Source organism: Pseudochaenichthys georgianus, chromosome 24 (genome assembly GCF_902827115.2).
Source record: "Pseudochaenichthys georgianus chromosome 24, fPseGeo1.2, whole genome shotgun sequence".
NCBI classification, from domain to species: domain Eukaryota; kingdom Metazoa; phylum Chordata; class Actinopteri; order Perciformes; family Channichthyidae; genus Pseudochaenichthys; species Pseudochaenichthys georgianus.
This window is the reverse complement of record NC_047526.1, coordinates 31250149-31266775: the sequence shown is the minus strand read 5'-3', so window position 1 is coordinate 31266775 and position 16627 is coordinate 31250149. Positions and strand designations below refer to the sequence as shown.

Here is a 16627-nt window from a genome sequence, read left to right as displayed (position 1 = left end):
ATGTCGTCCTTGTGTGCTCTCTGTTGTTGGCTCCATCTAGTGCCACGTCCATTGAAACCATAAAGGATGGCTGGGATCTGGGGAGCAGACGGTGATTTTGGCTGCAGTTTCTCAGTGTTTGGCGCGGACATCATGGATCTCTTTCAAAACCTCCTCTATGAGTTGAAGCTTAACCAATGACCACAATGGACATCTCACTGTGTCAATATGTATCTTATGTACTTTTGTTTACTTGACAATACACCTCTCTCTTGGTCCCAAAACAGGTTTCAAGTACAAATCATTTCTCTCTAGACTCAACATCCTGTTGTTGCACTACAAGGGTTGGACAATATATACATTTTATATATTTTGGGATATGAGACAAGATATTTTCTTCGATTCTGAATATCGGAATATCAAGATATAGCATAATTGTTGTCTTTTCCAAGTTTTTAAATTGTGTATTATGTGTCTTTACCCACTTAGTCATTATATTCACATTACTGATGATTATTATAATTGTTTTATCTCATTGTGTAAGTATGTTTGGAAATTAGAAACCCTACAATATTATAGCAATATCCAAGTATTTGATCAACAAATTCATATTTGTATGATATATAAGTGTGTGTTTGTGATGTTATTGGCACGGTGATACAAAACTGCTCCTGATTAAGGAGAAATACAGCAGTAACATGTCAGAAAGCAAACACAACAATAAGATGTGTTTCTTTTGTTGAACACAAGAGTTTTATTTTATTGCAGCAGTGACTGCAAACGATGCAAGTTTATCACAAGCTGCCATGAGATACACTTTTAAGTATTTTCTCTCAGACAGGTTTAACCACTGTCGATCACAATAAACCACACCAATAGTTCCTTGGCTGCCCCTGTGGTCGCGGTTGAACGCTTTGCAAAATAACTCAATTAAATACGGCAACAGAAAGATGATAGCAGCTAAAATGATTAACTCATTCAACACAGCCAAACATTAGTACTTATTAGTGTCTGTCTGTACATGTTATGCTCTCAAAGAATTGAAAGCCTGGCATTTGTCTTGTCATTTACTCTGACGCCTTTAACTTGGCCATTTCACATTTCAATGCAAATCGAAAAAAACAAACCTCTTTAAAATAAATCTACAAAATATATAAAATTGCATCTTTCTGTATATTCACTGCATGTTGGCATTTTAGTCAATTTGTTTTGCTACATTTAGTGCAATATCTTCAATATCCCCAAATCCAGAAACTGTAGCAAAGAAAAACCATAAATAAATAATTAATACAACATACTGTCTCATAAACAAATCGTCAATACAATCATAAGCAAACCGTATGAATGAATTCGGGAGTGATGACTTCTTTATGCATTATGAGCAGTTCAAAGTCGGTGATATGTCCGGGGGGGGAGAAAGGGGGTTAATGTATGTTCACGTGTCATCATAAGAAAAATCTTAAAAATATATGTGCATGCCTCTTTCTTAAAGTGTCTTAAATCGATTAATAATGTCTCCTAGTGAAGTTTATAGCCCAAATATGTTTAAACTGGTCACATTGTGTGGAAATCGCTGTGGTTTCATATGTAAACTCTACAGAGGACCCTGATGCTTGTGTGTGGCCACCGATGAAAGTGCATGGTGAGAGAAAGTGACCTGTGAGTGCTGGATTCCTGTAATCTCATTGCTATTAACCTTTTCTCTTGCAGGCTATCTCAGCCCTGCAGTGCAGCTGTCTCCTCTGTGAGAAAAACGTCATGTTGAGTCCAGCTACTTTAAAGCAAAAGTCAACATGGATATGGACAGCCGCGGAAAAGATGGGGGGAGGAAGGGGAAGTTGTAAAAAGGAAATAATAAAAGGGGTAAAAACAGGAGGACGATAATAGGATGGAGGATGATGAAGAGATCAGAACTCTTCCTCGTCTCCTTGTGCCCCGTCGTCGATGTCTTCATCCTCTGGTGGTGCAAAGCCCTCCTGTGGAAGCAGGCTGAGGTCAGTGTACGTCAGGATGAGAAACAAAACATGGTTCACCAGAGCCGGGGGAGGGTGGATTATAATCAGAGAAAAAAAAAGAATGACCTTGTGAATTTACTAGAAAATTGAATAGTGAATAGTCACAGAGAATGTACCAAATTCTTTTGTAAATTTACAACAATACTCAAATGTTTTTTTCTTACATTATACCCCCTCCCCCCGGCTCCGAAGGTTATTTATTTTTTAATCTACAATGTCCCTAATATGCCGAGGTGTAAATCTCTACTGGTTGGTGTTACTGCAGATCAGATCCTTGTGACTACCTTTGTTTTTCACCTTGACATGAAACTTTAATTTGGTTTCCATCAGACCTCTGAGTCAGCTTAAAGATACTGCAGTTGGCTTTCTGCAGCACCCTGATATTTTTAAAACTCATGTAAATGGTAAAACAGGTTTCAAAGAAAGCAGATTCAGAGGTTTACTCGCTACTTGCTAAACTATTAATGCATAATTCTGTACACCTTAACTAACTCATGACTATCCAGGAACTTTTATAAGTCTTCCTAAGACATTCTCACAAGAAACTCTAAGGTAATTTGTCTCCTGTATTGTTGCACCTTCTAAACCAGTGATTCTCAAATGGGGGTACGCGGACCCCTAGAGGTATGTCGGGGGTACTGCAGGGGGTACATGAGGTTAAAAATAAAATAAAAAGGTTAATTAAAAAAAATCCCATGCATGATTACAAAAATAATCTTAGTACAATAAGTTAAATAGAAAACAAAATTGTATATAAAATATTCCTAGAACCACTCCTATAAACATATTACATTTGTGTATTGTATTTCTAGTTTTTCATAATATATTATTTTGTTCACTGGTTTGTTAAACATATATTACTTCAATTGAAAAACTGTTTTAATTTGTTTTCGATGGAACATCACTATATTGTAATTATTTATATAGGCTTTTTCTGTCAAAAATGTCCGGGGTCGGTCAGGGGGTACTTGGCTGAGAAAACGTTTCAAAGGGGGTACATTACTGAAAAAAGTTTGAGAAGCACTACACTAAACAATATTAATAGAAAACTGAGAACCATCTCTCTTCCATCATTCAGCTTAAAAAGTATTATTAATTTGGCATGTAAGCAAATATTATTAACGTGTTAAATCTTGTGTCCTGTGATTTGAATGTGTTTACCTCTGTACTGTAAAGCACATCCATGATTTTGTTGAAGATTGGGTTTTCACTTTCGCTGTCCTGGCAGAGGACCTCAATGTCTCTCAGCTTTCCGAAGTAGAAGTCTCTCTCCTTCTCCAGTCCGTCTATAGTCAGCTTCAGGTCCGACAGCTGTGTGCAGAGAGAGGAGGGGTTTGGGTGCTCTCAATGTGAAACAGGGCTTTCAGAGAAACTTCATAAACATAATTAGGTACCATCAATCATGCAATTTAATTATAAACCTGCACTGTTGGGTAACTACTACTTCTATGTATAGAAGACTGTTACGTGCCAGGCAGGCTGTACTTGTGTGGTTTCCTTCCCTCCTGTGTATCTCTCTTCTCCCTGGCCCTTTCTCATTTCTCTAACTCCCCTCCTCGACTCCTATCCTCGATACTTAGTCCCGCACACAGGAGATGCGAGCGGAGGAGCCGAGGAGGGGAACCGAGGAGAGAGGAGGGGAAGCAGCAGGCGGTTAGAGAAATGAGAACTCCTCTCCTCTGAGCGGTCATTTTAAAGAGACGTCCAGTAATGATGACAGGAGGCACAGCAGCACTCTGTCTGATGGACAGATGTGTTCATGATGACTTATATATTTACTTTGATTCATTCACAGTGCTGTATAATGAGACAATAACAGGCTACAGATGCGGACACACACACACACACACACACACACACACACACACACACACACACACACACACACACACACACACACACACACACACACACACACACACACACACACACACACACACACACACACACACACACACACATATATTTATATAAATATATACAATTTCAGAATCAAACAGAGCACTCTCATAATAACGTAACACTATCGGAGACTGGATATATCCCCCCCCCCCTCTCTCTGGTCGCTACAATGAGGAAAATAAATTACGGGCCAAACGTTTTATTTACAAGTATTAAAAGTAAGCAGAGGACACCAAACCAACTGAGACCTGTCTGTCCGCTGCATCCACGCACTGTACAACACACACACCGACACACTGTACCACACACACACACCTACACGCTGTACCACACACACCTACACACTGACTGTACCACACACACCTACACACTGTACCACACACACACCACACACACACACGCACATACAGTTTCTAAAACAGGCTACAGCCGTTGTGTATTTTATTGTGTGAAGCACTAAATGGTTTTAGAATTTTTTTAAATATCGACTCTTTGTAGATATCTACTAAACTAAAGCAAAAAGAGTAGGCCTGTTCTACTGAGTGATATATATTATACACACGGCTCTGCTTTCTGCACGGACCTCACAGCTGTTCTCTCTGTAACATCGCGTCGCGATGAAAGCAGTTAATAAAATAATATCCAGGGGATGCATGCAGAGCTGTCATTGGCTGAGATAAGTTCGGCCGTGCGTCACGCCTCTGTTCCCGGAAATGCATCCACGAAGGAGCCGTGGAGGACCCATCAGTGTATCCTCGGTTATAGCTCCTCCGATCCTCGGTCCTCGAAGTGCATTTAGAGAAATGAGATGTCCTTCAACATGGCGCGCTGAAATTCATTTCCGGGTCACTACCAGAGGACAGAGGAATCGAGGAGTCGAGGAGGGGGATTTGATGAAATGAGAAAGGGCCCCAGTCTTCTGCACAGCTTAGCAGCAGCTGATCGGTATCTGCCTGTGCACCTGAGTCTGATGGCTGATTGGATCCTCTCACCCTCAGCTGGCCTATCAGCAGCCAGGGCCGACCATAAAGGAGGCACCCAGGAAGTCTTCTCTCTCTCACTCTGGGCCTGTTGCTGATTGAGGAGCCTGCAGTGTTTAGCAACTCATTCTCTTTGTATTGTCTGACCTTTTAGAAAGTGTGTGTGTTGAGAGGTGGAGGAGTTAGGTAAGTCTGGGGTACCCTGTACATTTCTCACCACGTAGCTAACTAATGTTTAGACACACTAGGTTAGCGGATTGTTGCCACCCCTGTATTTTGTTTTGTCAACTTCTTCGTAGTTTAGTTAGCGAGGGTCTTTTTGTTTTGGTTTCGAAGGGTAGATGTAGAGATAGGCCTGGTTTTGTTATGCTTGTTTCTTTTGTTTGGCACAATCCTTTGACTCCTCCTCCTCCTCCTCACCAACAGAGTGTTTCTATTATATGTCCGTTCGGTTCGGGGTTTACACAAAATAAACCTTTTGTCAACTGTTATGCTGACTCCCTCATTTTTATTGGTTGTCTGTCATTGTCTCCAGGTCCCCTAGGCCTTAGTGGGGACGTAACAAAGACATTTCTGAACAAAATGGATGAATATCACTATCAAACACTGATAACAAAATAATAATAATGCTGCTTATAATAATAATAATAACTATCTCTAAATATAGAAACAAGTTATTCTTTCATACAAATTTTTTGTATTATTGTTTCACATTCTTTACTTTATCTGATTGTATTAACATTTCAATCTGCGAGGTCTCCCTGAATGTTCGATGAGGGGGGAGGGGAGTGTTATTTCCCCATGTGTTAATGTATGTGTGACTGTATGTTCTTTCTATGTGAATAAAACCCGATAAAAATCATGTTAAAAAATTAAATAAATGTCTGAACAGGTGCATCTGTCGGTACCTGCTGGTGGAGCTCCACGAGTTCAGAGTCCCCCCCGTTACGGGACGTGTTATTGGGTTTGCGGGGCGCTGCTACAATGATCTGCTTCTGTGGCGGGGGGGCAGGTTTTGGTACTGTAGGGGAAGTCCTCACCGGGCCTGGAAGACAGACACATACACACACATGTTTATATATCTGCACTGTGTTGTTTTTAGTCTGCTGTCAGATTCACTTCATTTTACCCAATGCAGCTGCAACCAGTCAATTGTATGAGAATACATGTGACCCACAATTATTTGTATGTTTTAAGTGTCTCACGGTTCAATAAGGTCAGACTGAAGCACTCGATGTGCATCAGTCAATCCTCACGGTAAACACAGAGGAATCCCAGATCAAATGCACGCTCAAGGGTCATGAAAATACTGATTGTGCTGTAATGTTCGTTATTTGTGTTTCATGTACTGTGTCTGGATATGTGTTGGTGTTGGTGTTGGACATGGAGCTGCTGTGATGCAAGTCAAATGTCAGACTTGATCTGACCAATAAAGTATTATCGTAAGTCATTCTTACTCTCTGTACTAAAGGGTTGTGTTGGGAGAAAAACAATGAAAAGTGGCGAAGAAGGAACATGTTTGCAGAGATTTGAATATCTTTTTTCAGCCTATTCATATATTAATGAAACCTTTAAAACTTCTGACTGTTGAAAATACATTTAATGAGATATCAAGAGTTTAAACTCTGGGTTCAACCTTTTTTTCTACAACTTAGAACAAAGCAAATAAGATATCATACTCATCGCATACAAAAACAACTCAACACTTACCCTAACCTAAACCGACTTCCTACCTTACAACGTTAAAGCCAAGTCATTCCTGTCAACAAGTCCCTTCAAGAGATAAGGAGAGGCCTGTAACTGTTTCTAACGAGATAAAAGTACAAAAGGAAACCCACACACATGCACGAACACTCACAGATTATTGATAAATGTCTTTGCGATTTGCTTTGATGTTACCTTGAAAAACAATTCCCGTGTCACTACTGGAATACTTCACCGCTAACATTGTTTGATCTGACGCACACGTACTTGTTCTCTAATATACCGTAACTTTGGTTGGACGTCTTCTTCCTGCCTTGCTCTTCTTCCTGCCTTGCTCTTTTTCCTGCCTTGGAACTTATTTACATGCAGCACATTAAAATATTGATTGGCAGACAGACCAACAACTTGTGAGTCATAGCAGGGAATCTTGTGAAGGCTGCTTTTGTAGAGACAATGTCCAAAAGACTTGTGAGACTGTATGAAACAATTAAAATGTACCTTAAATCAATAAACAGTTTGAACGAAGAAAAAGTCACTACACACACACACACACACACACACACACACACACACACACACACACACACACACACACACACACACACACACACACACACACACACACACACACACACACACACACACACACACACACACACACACACTGCAGAAGATGTTACCTGAGCGAGAGGGGGGTCTTTTAGGTTTGCTGGGACTGTGTGCACCTGGGTTAGAGGTGGGGATGTTTTTCCATGAAGACGTGAAACCAATGAAATGAAGCCTTTGAGTTCGCTCGCACACGCACGCACGCGTGCACACACACACACACACAGATAGATAGTGAAGTGTGTGTTGTACCTGGGTTTGGTGGAGGCGGCGTTCCCTCCTGGCCCTGCCGTGACATTAGAGGGTCGTATTCTTTGCCGTCGAAGTTGGCATCGAAAAACTTCTTAAACCACTGAAGGAACTCAAAGTTGTCCTGAAACTTTCCTTTAACCAGACGCTCCACTGGGATGATCTGAGGGGAAAACAGAGAGAGAGAGAGGGATGAGTTTTCTTTAAGGTTTGGCTATGAAATTTCACAAAATAGTGATAAACTTTTGTCCTAGTTTTTCAAATTCCGAGGCTAAGTCTTTATATGTCTCGTTTTGTCAGACCAAAACCAGAAGCTAAATCTTAATTTAGCAAATTTCTGCATGAAAAGTAGTTGGTTGTAGTAATATATTTTCTGTCTATCAACTAACCTATTAGTCGAAAAATTGCTCCAGCTCTAATGGTCTATAACATATGTTCTAAACAGCAGATAAGACAACCCCTGGATACAGATATAAAGAAAATGCTACAGCAATGAAAACAGTTTGCGATCAAGGGACACTACTATATGAAATTACAATAACAACAACATTACAATATCCAAATACAAAATCTGGGGATAACATGATACTTGGCCACACACAGAAGGCTATATTTAAAGGAGACCTATCATGCAAAAGGCACTTTTCTATGTCTTTTAAACATAAATATGTGTCCCACGGGGCTACAACGGAGCTGATCCAGATTTGCGTCCGATATGACGTAATATCTGAAATGTGGACCCACGGGCCAATCAGAAACGTTGCTATCAGAAACAATGCCGACTGTTTTGGACGTAACATGGTCTTTGTTTACATTAGCATCGCTAACACTCAGAGCTAACCTGTACTGGAGAGCATGTGTGTGAAGAAGCAGGAAGTAGAAAGGAACTCACCTTGTGGTATAACCGGCAAGAGAGAAAGCCTTTGAGCTCCATACTGTTTCAGAGAGAATCCTTGATAATCCATGATATGGCGTTTCATCACGGCAGCATTTAGTTTAGACGGTAGCTGCCGGGTCCCGCATGAGCTCAGACCCCTCCTTTTTTTTAATCAATTTTTTTTTTTTTTAAAGCTTTATACCCAAATCAGCAGTTTTGAAACCGGAAGTGAAAGAGAGTGACATGAGGCATGGCTAGAATGGGTGATCTGTTTGGTATTTTGAGCAAAACACTAAATACACATGTTTTTTACATATTTGTATATATCTGAGACCGATGCTATTGCCTACAAATAGCATGATAGGTGACCTTTACGATACGATACCTTTACGATACTGATTCACAACGTTTCCTGTTTAATTGATCATGTTTGCACATCACCCCTTCTATCACTCCTCTTATTTCTGTCGAACTAGAGTCAGAAATACCTTTACCCTTCTTTTTTTAACTGTAACTCAATAATGATCCTTTCTTGTGTGTGTGTGTGTGTGTGTGTGTGTGTGTGTGTGTGTGTGTGTGTGTGTGTGTGTGTGTGTGTGTGTGTGTGTGTGTGTGTGTGTGTGTGTGTGTTCGTTCTCACCTTGTCCACATTCATTCTCTTGAATGAACCTTGTAAGACTTTGAAATTGTGGATGTATTCATGTTCCAGTTTAGCGTTAAACTTCACTTTCTTCATTAATATGCACCCAGGAAACAGCATGTCCATCAACTGACAGTAAGCAGCACCTTGAGGGACAAACACACATTTAGTTTAAGAGCTTCATGTACATTTGGAATTTAATTTCAAGACCTTTATTTATTATACTGGTTTTTTTTATAGCGCATGGTGGAAAGGAGCAGGGAGAAGAAATTCTTATTTTACCGGCCCCTTCTTACAAAACAAAAAAATTAAATAACCATTAAAAAGTAAAATAAAAGCAATATTCTTTCAGTCATTTACAAATACTGAAACATAAAACCCGAACACAATCAAAAGTCACCTTCATACTGTCTAATTACACTTTCTTTATACATTTTCTTAAACATAAAAATGTTCTTACAGCCCTTTAAATCAGTCTCCAAAGAATTCCACTTCTTTACGCCGACGAGAGACACACATCTGCTTTAAAGTAGTGCGTGCAAACTGATGCTTAAAATGTAATTTAAACCTTTAACCCCAAGAAGTGGTTGTGTGTGTGCTCACCTGAACAGAGATGCTCGATCTTCGTGAGAGTGAGCTGCAGAGAGTCGTTGACCCACGCTAACATGTCATGACGACTCAGGTTCTCTATAGTCATAGAGGTGGAGACGACATTCACCGCCATCCTCCTGAGGCACACACACACACACACACACACACACACACACACACACACACACACACACACACACACACACACACACACACACACACACACACACAAAAAGACATAGCATTGTACAATACAAATTAAAAGACTGGAAATACACATTCCAAAATGTAAACTTCTCAATAGAAATAACATTTCCGTTTACAGTAATGAAATATAAAGCAGGATTTGATATATACATAAGTATGTGAGGAATATGAAATATTAGATTGCATATAAATGTAAAATGTACAGTGTGATTTAAAGTCCAGTTGTCCAAGAAGCTATGGAGCAACTGTGTTTGTATATAACATATAGAGGGCTGTATGGAAATACATTTGTTGTATTCAAAGCTTCTATTAATGGTGTTACCGAGTGAAAAGAGCTGTCTCTTACAGACAGAACGACTGCAATAAAAAAAAAGACTACCATAAATAAAGAGTTTCCAACTGTGCTGGATCATTATAGTACAGCAGATATGTGAATGAATCGTGCTTTTGATGATAAAAACATGACATTTGACACACTGTTAGAGGAAGGAAGATGTTTGGCTATAGGGCCATCGCATATTTGTCCAATGGCGCCAAATGGCTGCCATTGCTAGAATGTAGCTAACTACATGTATCTGGTATTCAGGGAACAAAATACACAGTCAAACCATTAACATATGTATTATGGTGAAGTAATACATGTTACCAGGGATGCTCCGATCGGGAATCTTGGGGCCAATCGCCGGAATAAGTATCGGCCGATACCAATCGCCGATCCGATCATAGGGTGGGTGGGGCTATGGGGATCTTCCATTCAAAGGGATGTTTAAAACTCGGGGCTCATTTTTATATTGCTTCAGTTAATAATCGTAACGTCTCGAAAAGTGAATTTTTCAATAAATGATGCGCTTCCACAAACAACAACCAACATAATTATTACATTCAAATTAAGTACATTATTCAAGTTTACATTAACTTTGGATAATTAATCAAACGAGCGGAAGCGCTCTCTCTCCCTCTCCCCCTCTCCCTCTCCCTCTCTGCCTCTCCCTCTCCTGACAGCCTGTCAGTATCTCATGCAGCTCACTGATCCAGTAATGAGTGACCCGACAGTTAGGGCTGCATGATTTTGGGAAAAAATCTAATTGCGATTCGATTTGTGAGAAGGCACTCAAAGCCATTTGGATCAATCTGTCTATCGCCTTCTATCATGGGCCACTTCTGGTTGGTTAACAATGGCTGGTACATGTGGAGCACAGCACTTCTGATTGGTGTGGATGACTGACACACAAGAAGAACAAAAAAGAAAATTGAATAAAAAAAAAATTAAAAAAAGGTTTTAAAAAATGTGCGATTTTTTTAATTGCATCATTTAAAATCGCGATTTCGATTTAAAATCGATGAATTGTTCAGCCCTACCGATAGTGAAAAATAAAAATATTTATAACTAGTTTAGCTAGTTCCAGAGGTAGATAAAATAGCTAAGTGCCGATCGATCGGAGCATCCCTACATGTTACGTAATATATATGTAATACTACAGGTTTTCAACTAAATGCAGACTTAGTTCTGAAAACACAGTCCACCACAGTGGCAAAGGGCAATGCACTGAATTGCTGCCTTGACACATTTGCATTGTCCACTGACTCCACTGCACCCCCAACTCATCCATAGTGGATGAGTTGGGGGTGGGAGTTCAGGAGCTGCAAACATCATCTGTCCCCAGCAGGCTCCATCCAGTTGTGTACGGAGTCTGGGGTGGCAGCCAGGCTCTGGTGACATCATCAAACGTCATCCATGTATCCCACGCCGTCTTCTTGCCCCTGCCACCAAAAGATGACACAGTGTCACATCCAGTTAATGCATGGAACATTGGTAAGGCTATGCATCGATCTGGACCTAGTGACCTCGCCATCTCATGAGCTGCTAAATGCCGAAAACTCGTCCCAGCTCCAAAGGTGACCCACAGCTCAGTGATGTTGAGGGATTGGGCTGCTGTGACTGCCAGTACGACCACATCCGTGTCAACTGTGCGTATTGACACCTTGCTATACCCTTCCTTCGCAGCATCTCCTAGGTGCAGTAGGATGCGGGTATCAGCCTCCTCATGTGTGCATGGTGGAGCAGCACCGTCTCTCGATCGCAGAGCTGCAGGGTTCTCTGTCGGGCCCACAGCACCGCCATCACCTTTCACAGAGGCATTGTTCTGCTCGTGGGCCTGGTCAATGACAATAGCAGAGAAGCTGCGTGTCGGCTTCTTCACAGCAAAGTTTCCTTTCAGAAACTGTCCATGGACATCAGGAGGATGGTTATCTTTTAGCACAATCATGTCACGCAAGTGGACTGGTGTCCATCCAGCATGGTGGGTGTGTCCCAGAGAAAGGAACCAAGGCACAATCTTGGTCAGGGCATTTATGAAGAGTAGGAAGTCGGCCTCTCTTATTGATCGCACAGAGAGCATCAACTCTATTTCCAGCTGCAGGATGATAGACCCGAAGTGGAACTGGGGACATGACACTGCTCTTGTCCACCCGCTACCAGAATCTCCAATGCCTGCCTTGCCACATCCATGGAATGACGAATCATGGCCACAGATTTGGCCTGATCGTAGAAGAGGGAAAGTAGAGAAGTGAGTGTGACACTGCTCTCTGGTATTGTATGACCGCACTAGCATCCAGGAGTCAGTCAATCAGGCACGCAGCTCTTCACCCAGAAAGGTAGAACAATGGAAGGACTCCCCCCAACACAAGCACCATTGATTCAGCACACAAAGAGAGCTGCCTTCCAAGCTGGTCACTGCTGGGGACAGATGATGTTTGCAGCCGCTGAAGAGGAAGGCCACAGGTGGAAAAGGAAGGCCACAGGTGGATGGGAAGTTTACTGGACCACATTACCAGTCGTGAACTCCTCCACTGTGGATGCAAAAAGACACACACGCACACACACACACACACACACACACACACACACACACACACACACACACACACACTCTCTCTCTCTCTCTTTACTCACCTACGCTGGCTGTGTGTTTGGTGTGAACTCTTTAAATGGGGTTGTGGTAGACCACCTCACAGAAAGACCTGGAGACAGAAACCAGTATCATGTTATACATCTGTGGTAACACAAATGAAACTGCAATATAAAAGATAATAATACTTCTAATTAGTTTTACTGCCAACTCCTAAAACCTATCATTATTTAAAAATGATGCATCACAAGATACATTTTTGGATTTTAAATGTTTCAAAAATGTTGGCTGTGTTAATGCACATGACATACGCACTGGCAAGGGAGTTGAGTCTGTCTGTTATTTACGTCTTTAAATAAAATAAACTGTGTAGCCAAAATGCATACATCTAGACGAAAGGAAGGACGAAAAAAAGTCCCCATTTCAACCCATTGAAAACACACAATTCTTGACCTTTTACAGCAACACATAATGCACTCTATTATTCCAGCCCCTCCATCTAGACCCCTGGCGTCTTAGTTGTATTTTTAACGTTTGTTTTTTAAGCCATCTCCTCATGTTTGCCCATGAGGCAAAAACAAGCTATTGTCCTAGTTTCCTGCACAACTGTATCACACTCAATGTTGTTGGTTATTATTGACTGTGATATTATAGTCTGTGAATATAAAACGAATTATAAATAACATGCAGGAAATTATTAACTAAGTTTGTGTTTTCTAATTAAAAAATATGGTTAGATTTCTGAAAATGAAGGGATTTTTCGAGGTAGGTATGATCAGGACATAGTGCCTTTGAAGTCATTCTGTCCTGTACATCAAAGCGACCTGTTATTAAAGTGGAACACAACTTCCTGTCCGCTTGTGAGTCGACTGAATGGTCAGTACAGTTTAGTGTCCTGTTCAGGAGCTCCCATCAGGTTAACAAGGAGAAACAGCAGATAAACTAGCAGTCATTCACTGGTCACTAATCTCCGCCTCAGTTTAATCCCTTTAGCCCGGGCTGAGCGTGTTGAAACCGGTCATGTTGCACAGAGGCAGCTGTGATCACCAGATATAAAATCTAGCAGGCATTAAACAAACACAGCTACCATTTATCACACTGACTGCTCGGATAAGGAAACATCCAACAATAGCAAAGCATTTCCTGTGAACGGACTGCATGAAAATAACCCTGGTCCACTACGGCCATTCTTAGCATGATGATGTTTGGACCAGGACACCTCTGCAACATAAGTATAAATAAATGGTTCACACGTGAAAAATGTCATATATCAGATATCTAAAATCCACCGAGTTGAGACACATTCAATTACATTTTGTAACGAGGTTGGCAGTAACATTAAACAGTGTGCTGTTTAACACAATGCCAAAACACATAAACAAGTTAAGTTTAGGATCATTATTTGCTCCTATGAGCTGAAAAAAAATATATATACAAAACTAAATCTTAAAGGTCCCATGTCATGCTTTTCCGGTTATCACTCGTCCCCTTGTGCTATGAAGGTTTTTCTGCATGTAAACGGTCTGCAGTCACAAACCCTCAAAGTACACCCTGTAGCGAGTACAACTCTAACACAGAAAATACCTGTCTGTGCTGCCCCAGAACGCCTCGTTGGACATTTCTCTTTTTCTTCCTGAATACAGTGACGTGCCCATACCCAAATGGACCCATTGGTCCAAATGAACCAATCCGTGGAGCCGTTACGCTACGTCCGTGGAGCTGTTACATCCGTGGAGCTGTTACGTCAGTGGAGCTGTTACGTTAAGACTTCCTCACACACACACACACAATCTTTTCTCAGCTGCAGCTCCACCAATTTCTCCTCCCTGAGACGGCGAGACGCTGCGAGGCTGTGAGTCGGTGTGTGAGCACACACACAAACTCCCAGCCAGGCTGCGGGTGTGTGTGTGTGTGTGTGTGTGTGTGTGTGTGTGTGTGTGTGTGTGTGTGTGTGTGTGTGTGTGTGTGTGTGTGTGTGTGTGTGTGTGTGTGTGTGTGTGTGTGTGTGTGTGTGTGTGTGTGTGTGTGTGTGTGTGTGTGTGTGTGTTCGGGATGGCTGGGTTTCGCTGTGTCTCGCTGTCTCGCAGACGGACACTGGGCTCACAGGGAGGGGGGGGGGGGCAGGAGCTCCAGCAAGCCGTGTAGGACAGAGAGTGAATACACATACTACACAGAGATGCTGTATGAGAAACCAATGTGAGTTTGGAAAATTGCACAATGTAAATCTATTTTAGTAGACCTCAACAATGGAATTAAGATCAGTAGAAATGGCCATGACATGGGACCTTTAAGTACAGGTTAAGGGTTATAAATAATATTGCAAATACTATCGACATTATTGCACATACATTTGAGAACATTGTAAGGATGTATTCCAAGATGACACATGGTAACAATTGTTCAGCATTAGGAACCATGCTCACTTGATCTGAGATACCTGAGGGAAACGTATTATAACTCCATAATAACTGATGAAAGTCATGCAATATTTTGAGATGATTCTTATTTGATTTATCTTACCAAATATGTTTTTATTATTAAAATAGTGACATTTGACCACAAGAAAACAGCCTCAGGTGGACAGTTATTACACGTTGTGATGTTTATTCTCATATTCAGCAGATATAATAACCGTTAGAGTAGGTTATAACGACAGACGTTATAGTTATAAGTGATACTATTTTAATGTATCTTGCCAAACATGTTTATATTATCCAATAAACGACATTTGACCACAAGTAAACAGCTTCAGGTGGACAGTTGTATTGTAGGCTACTTGGTGATGTTTATTCTCAGGAGATGTAATAAGGTCTGGCAGTTAAAGTAGGTTACAGACTATGTAGTAATTACACATGTAAACTATCCTGTGTGTTTGTAAATAACTCCTCATCCCGGTGACGTACCGTTAACGAGTGTAGTGACAGTTGACGTTACAACCGCTGTGTGACTGTCAAGCTGCTAGCTGTTAGCTAACACTGCTAACCTGTTCTGCGACTGACTGTTTATTTTTGAATGTACACACTTTCAATGAAATGTAATTTCACCATAATGACAGTAGAGAACTCAAAGTATTTCCAACTATAACTGACTTGTGTGTGTTTCCATCCGGACGTTACGCCCCTCTGAAGGCCCCTTTTCTGCCCCATAACACACGCACATTATCAATGACGGTATACTGTCAGCCAACAAGACGAGACATGTATGTGACATGTAAATGAAACAAGCCTTTAAATAAACTGATGTTGAACGTAAGGAAGCAGATTTTAAGTAAAGTTGAGTTAATGTTACTCACTGAAGTGCGACAGCGTCTCTCGGCTCACAGCAGTCCTGTTGTGTCTAATGACGATGGGCTTTTCTGTTGCTATAACACCGCTGACTGCTGCGCACCCACCTAAGCCGCTTGGGCAGTGCGCATGCGCAGGGCAGTTGCAGCATTTTGTCGTTTTAAAGGGAGAAACTGGTGTCCCCGTGAGCAGCCATGATGGAGATATTGCATCCCATGTTCGGTGCCATTGTGGTGGGAGAAGTATATTTTTGGGTATACAAACATCGGTATAAACATACTAGCACCAGAAAGTCCCGCATTCAAAATGTTTCTTTAGTAAAGTAGTAATTATTAAGTAAGTCAGCAGTTTTGTATAAACAGTTGGGTTAATGTACCTATCATATTTATAAGCTTTTTGTAAGCAAAATTGTTAATCAGTCAAATAAATGTAGGCTACTGTAGTAAAATGTAGAATATTAATCTCTTAGACTTAGTTGTATTGGAGTAGAAGTGTGATTAAAAGACAATACTAAAGTAGGCTTAAATGCCCAGTCCAATTTATACATATTTATCTATACTTTTCTAGCTTTCTTATTTATTTAATTTATTATATATATATATATTTTGGTATGCATATTATAGCATGCATGCATAGGCCCAGGGGTCTCCAACACGTCGATCGCGAGCTACCGGTAGCTCGCGG

At 41.0% G+C, this 16627-nt stretch overlaps 1 protein-coding gene across 3 annotated transcripts; it reads right to left on the bottom strand.

Moving 5' to 3' along the window:
* Nucleotides 1–707: 707 nt before the first annotated feature.
* Nucleotides 708–16043, bottom strand: LOC117439532 (microtubule-associated protein RP/EB family member 3-like). 3 transcript variants are annotated; one of them, XM_034075456.2, is made up of 9 exons: nucleotides 15952–16043; nucleotides 12704–12771; nucleotides 9556–9680; nucleotides 8953–9098; nucleotides 7439–7598; nucleotides 7261–7305; nucleotides 5785–5921; nucleotides 3156–3305; nucleotides 708–1968 (listed from the first exon to the last, which is right to left on the bottom strand). In XM_034075456.2, exons 3-9 carry the CDS (start codon nucleotides 9674–9676, stop codon nucleotides 1930–1932), a joined length of 798 nt encoding a protein of 265 aa, XP_033931347.1. In that variant the 5' UTR covers nucleotides 9677–9680; nucleotides 12704–12771; nucleotides 15952–16043; the 3' UTR covers nucleotides 708–1929. The 3 variants fall into 3 exon arrangements, with proteins under 3 accessions (XP_033931347.1, XP_033931346.1, XP_033931348.1); XM_034075455.2 differs by having other exon boundaries at nucleotides 708–1955; XM_034075457.2 differs by lacking the exon at nucleotides 7261–7305 and having other exon boundaries at nucleotides 708–1955.
* Nucleotides 16044–16627: the final 584 nt, after the last annotated feature.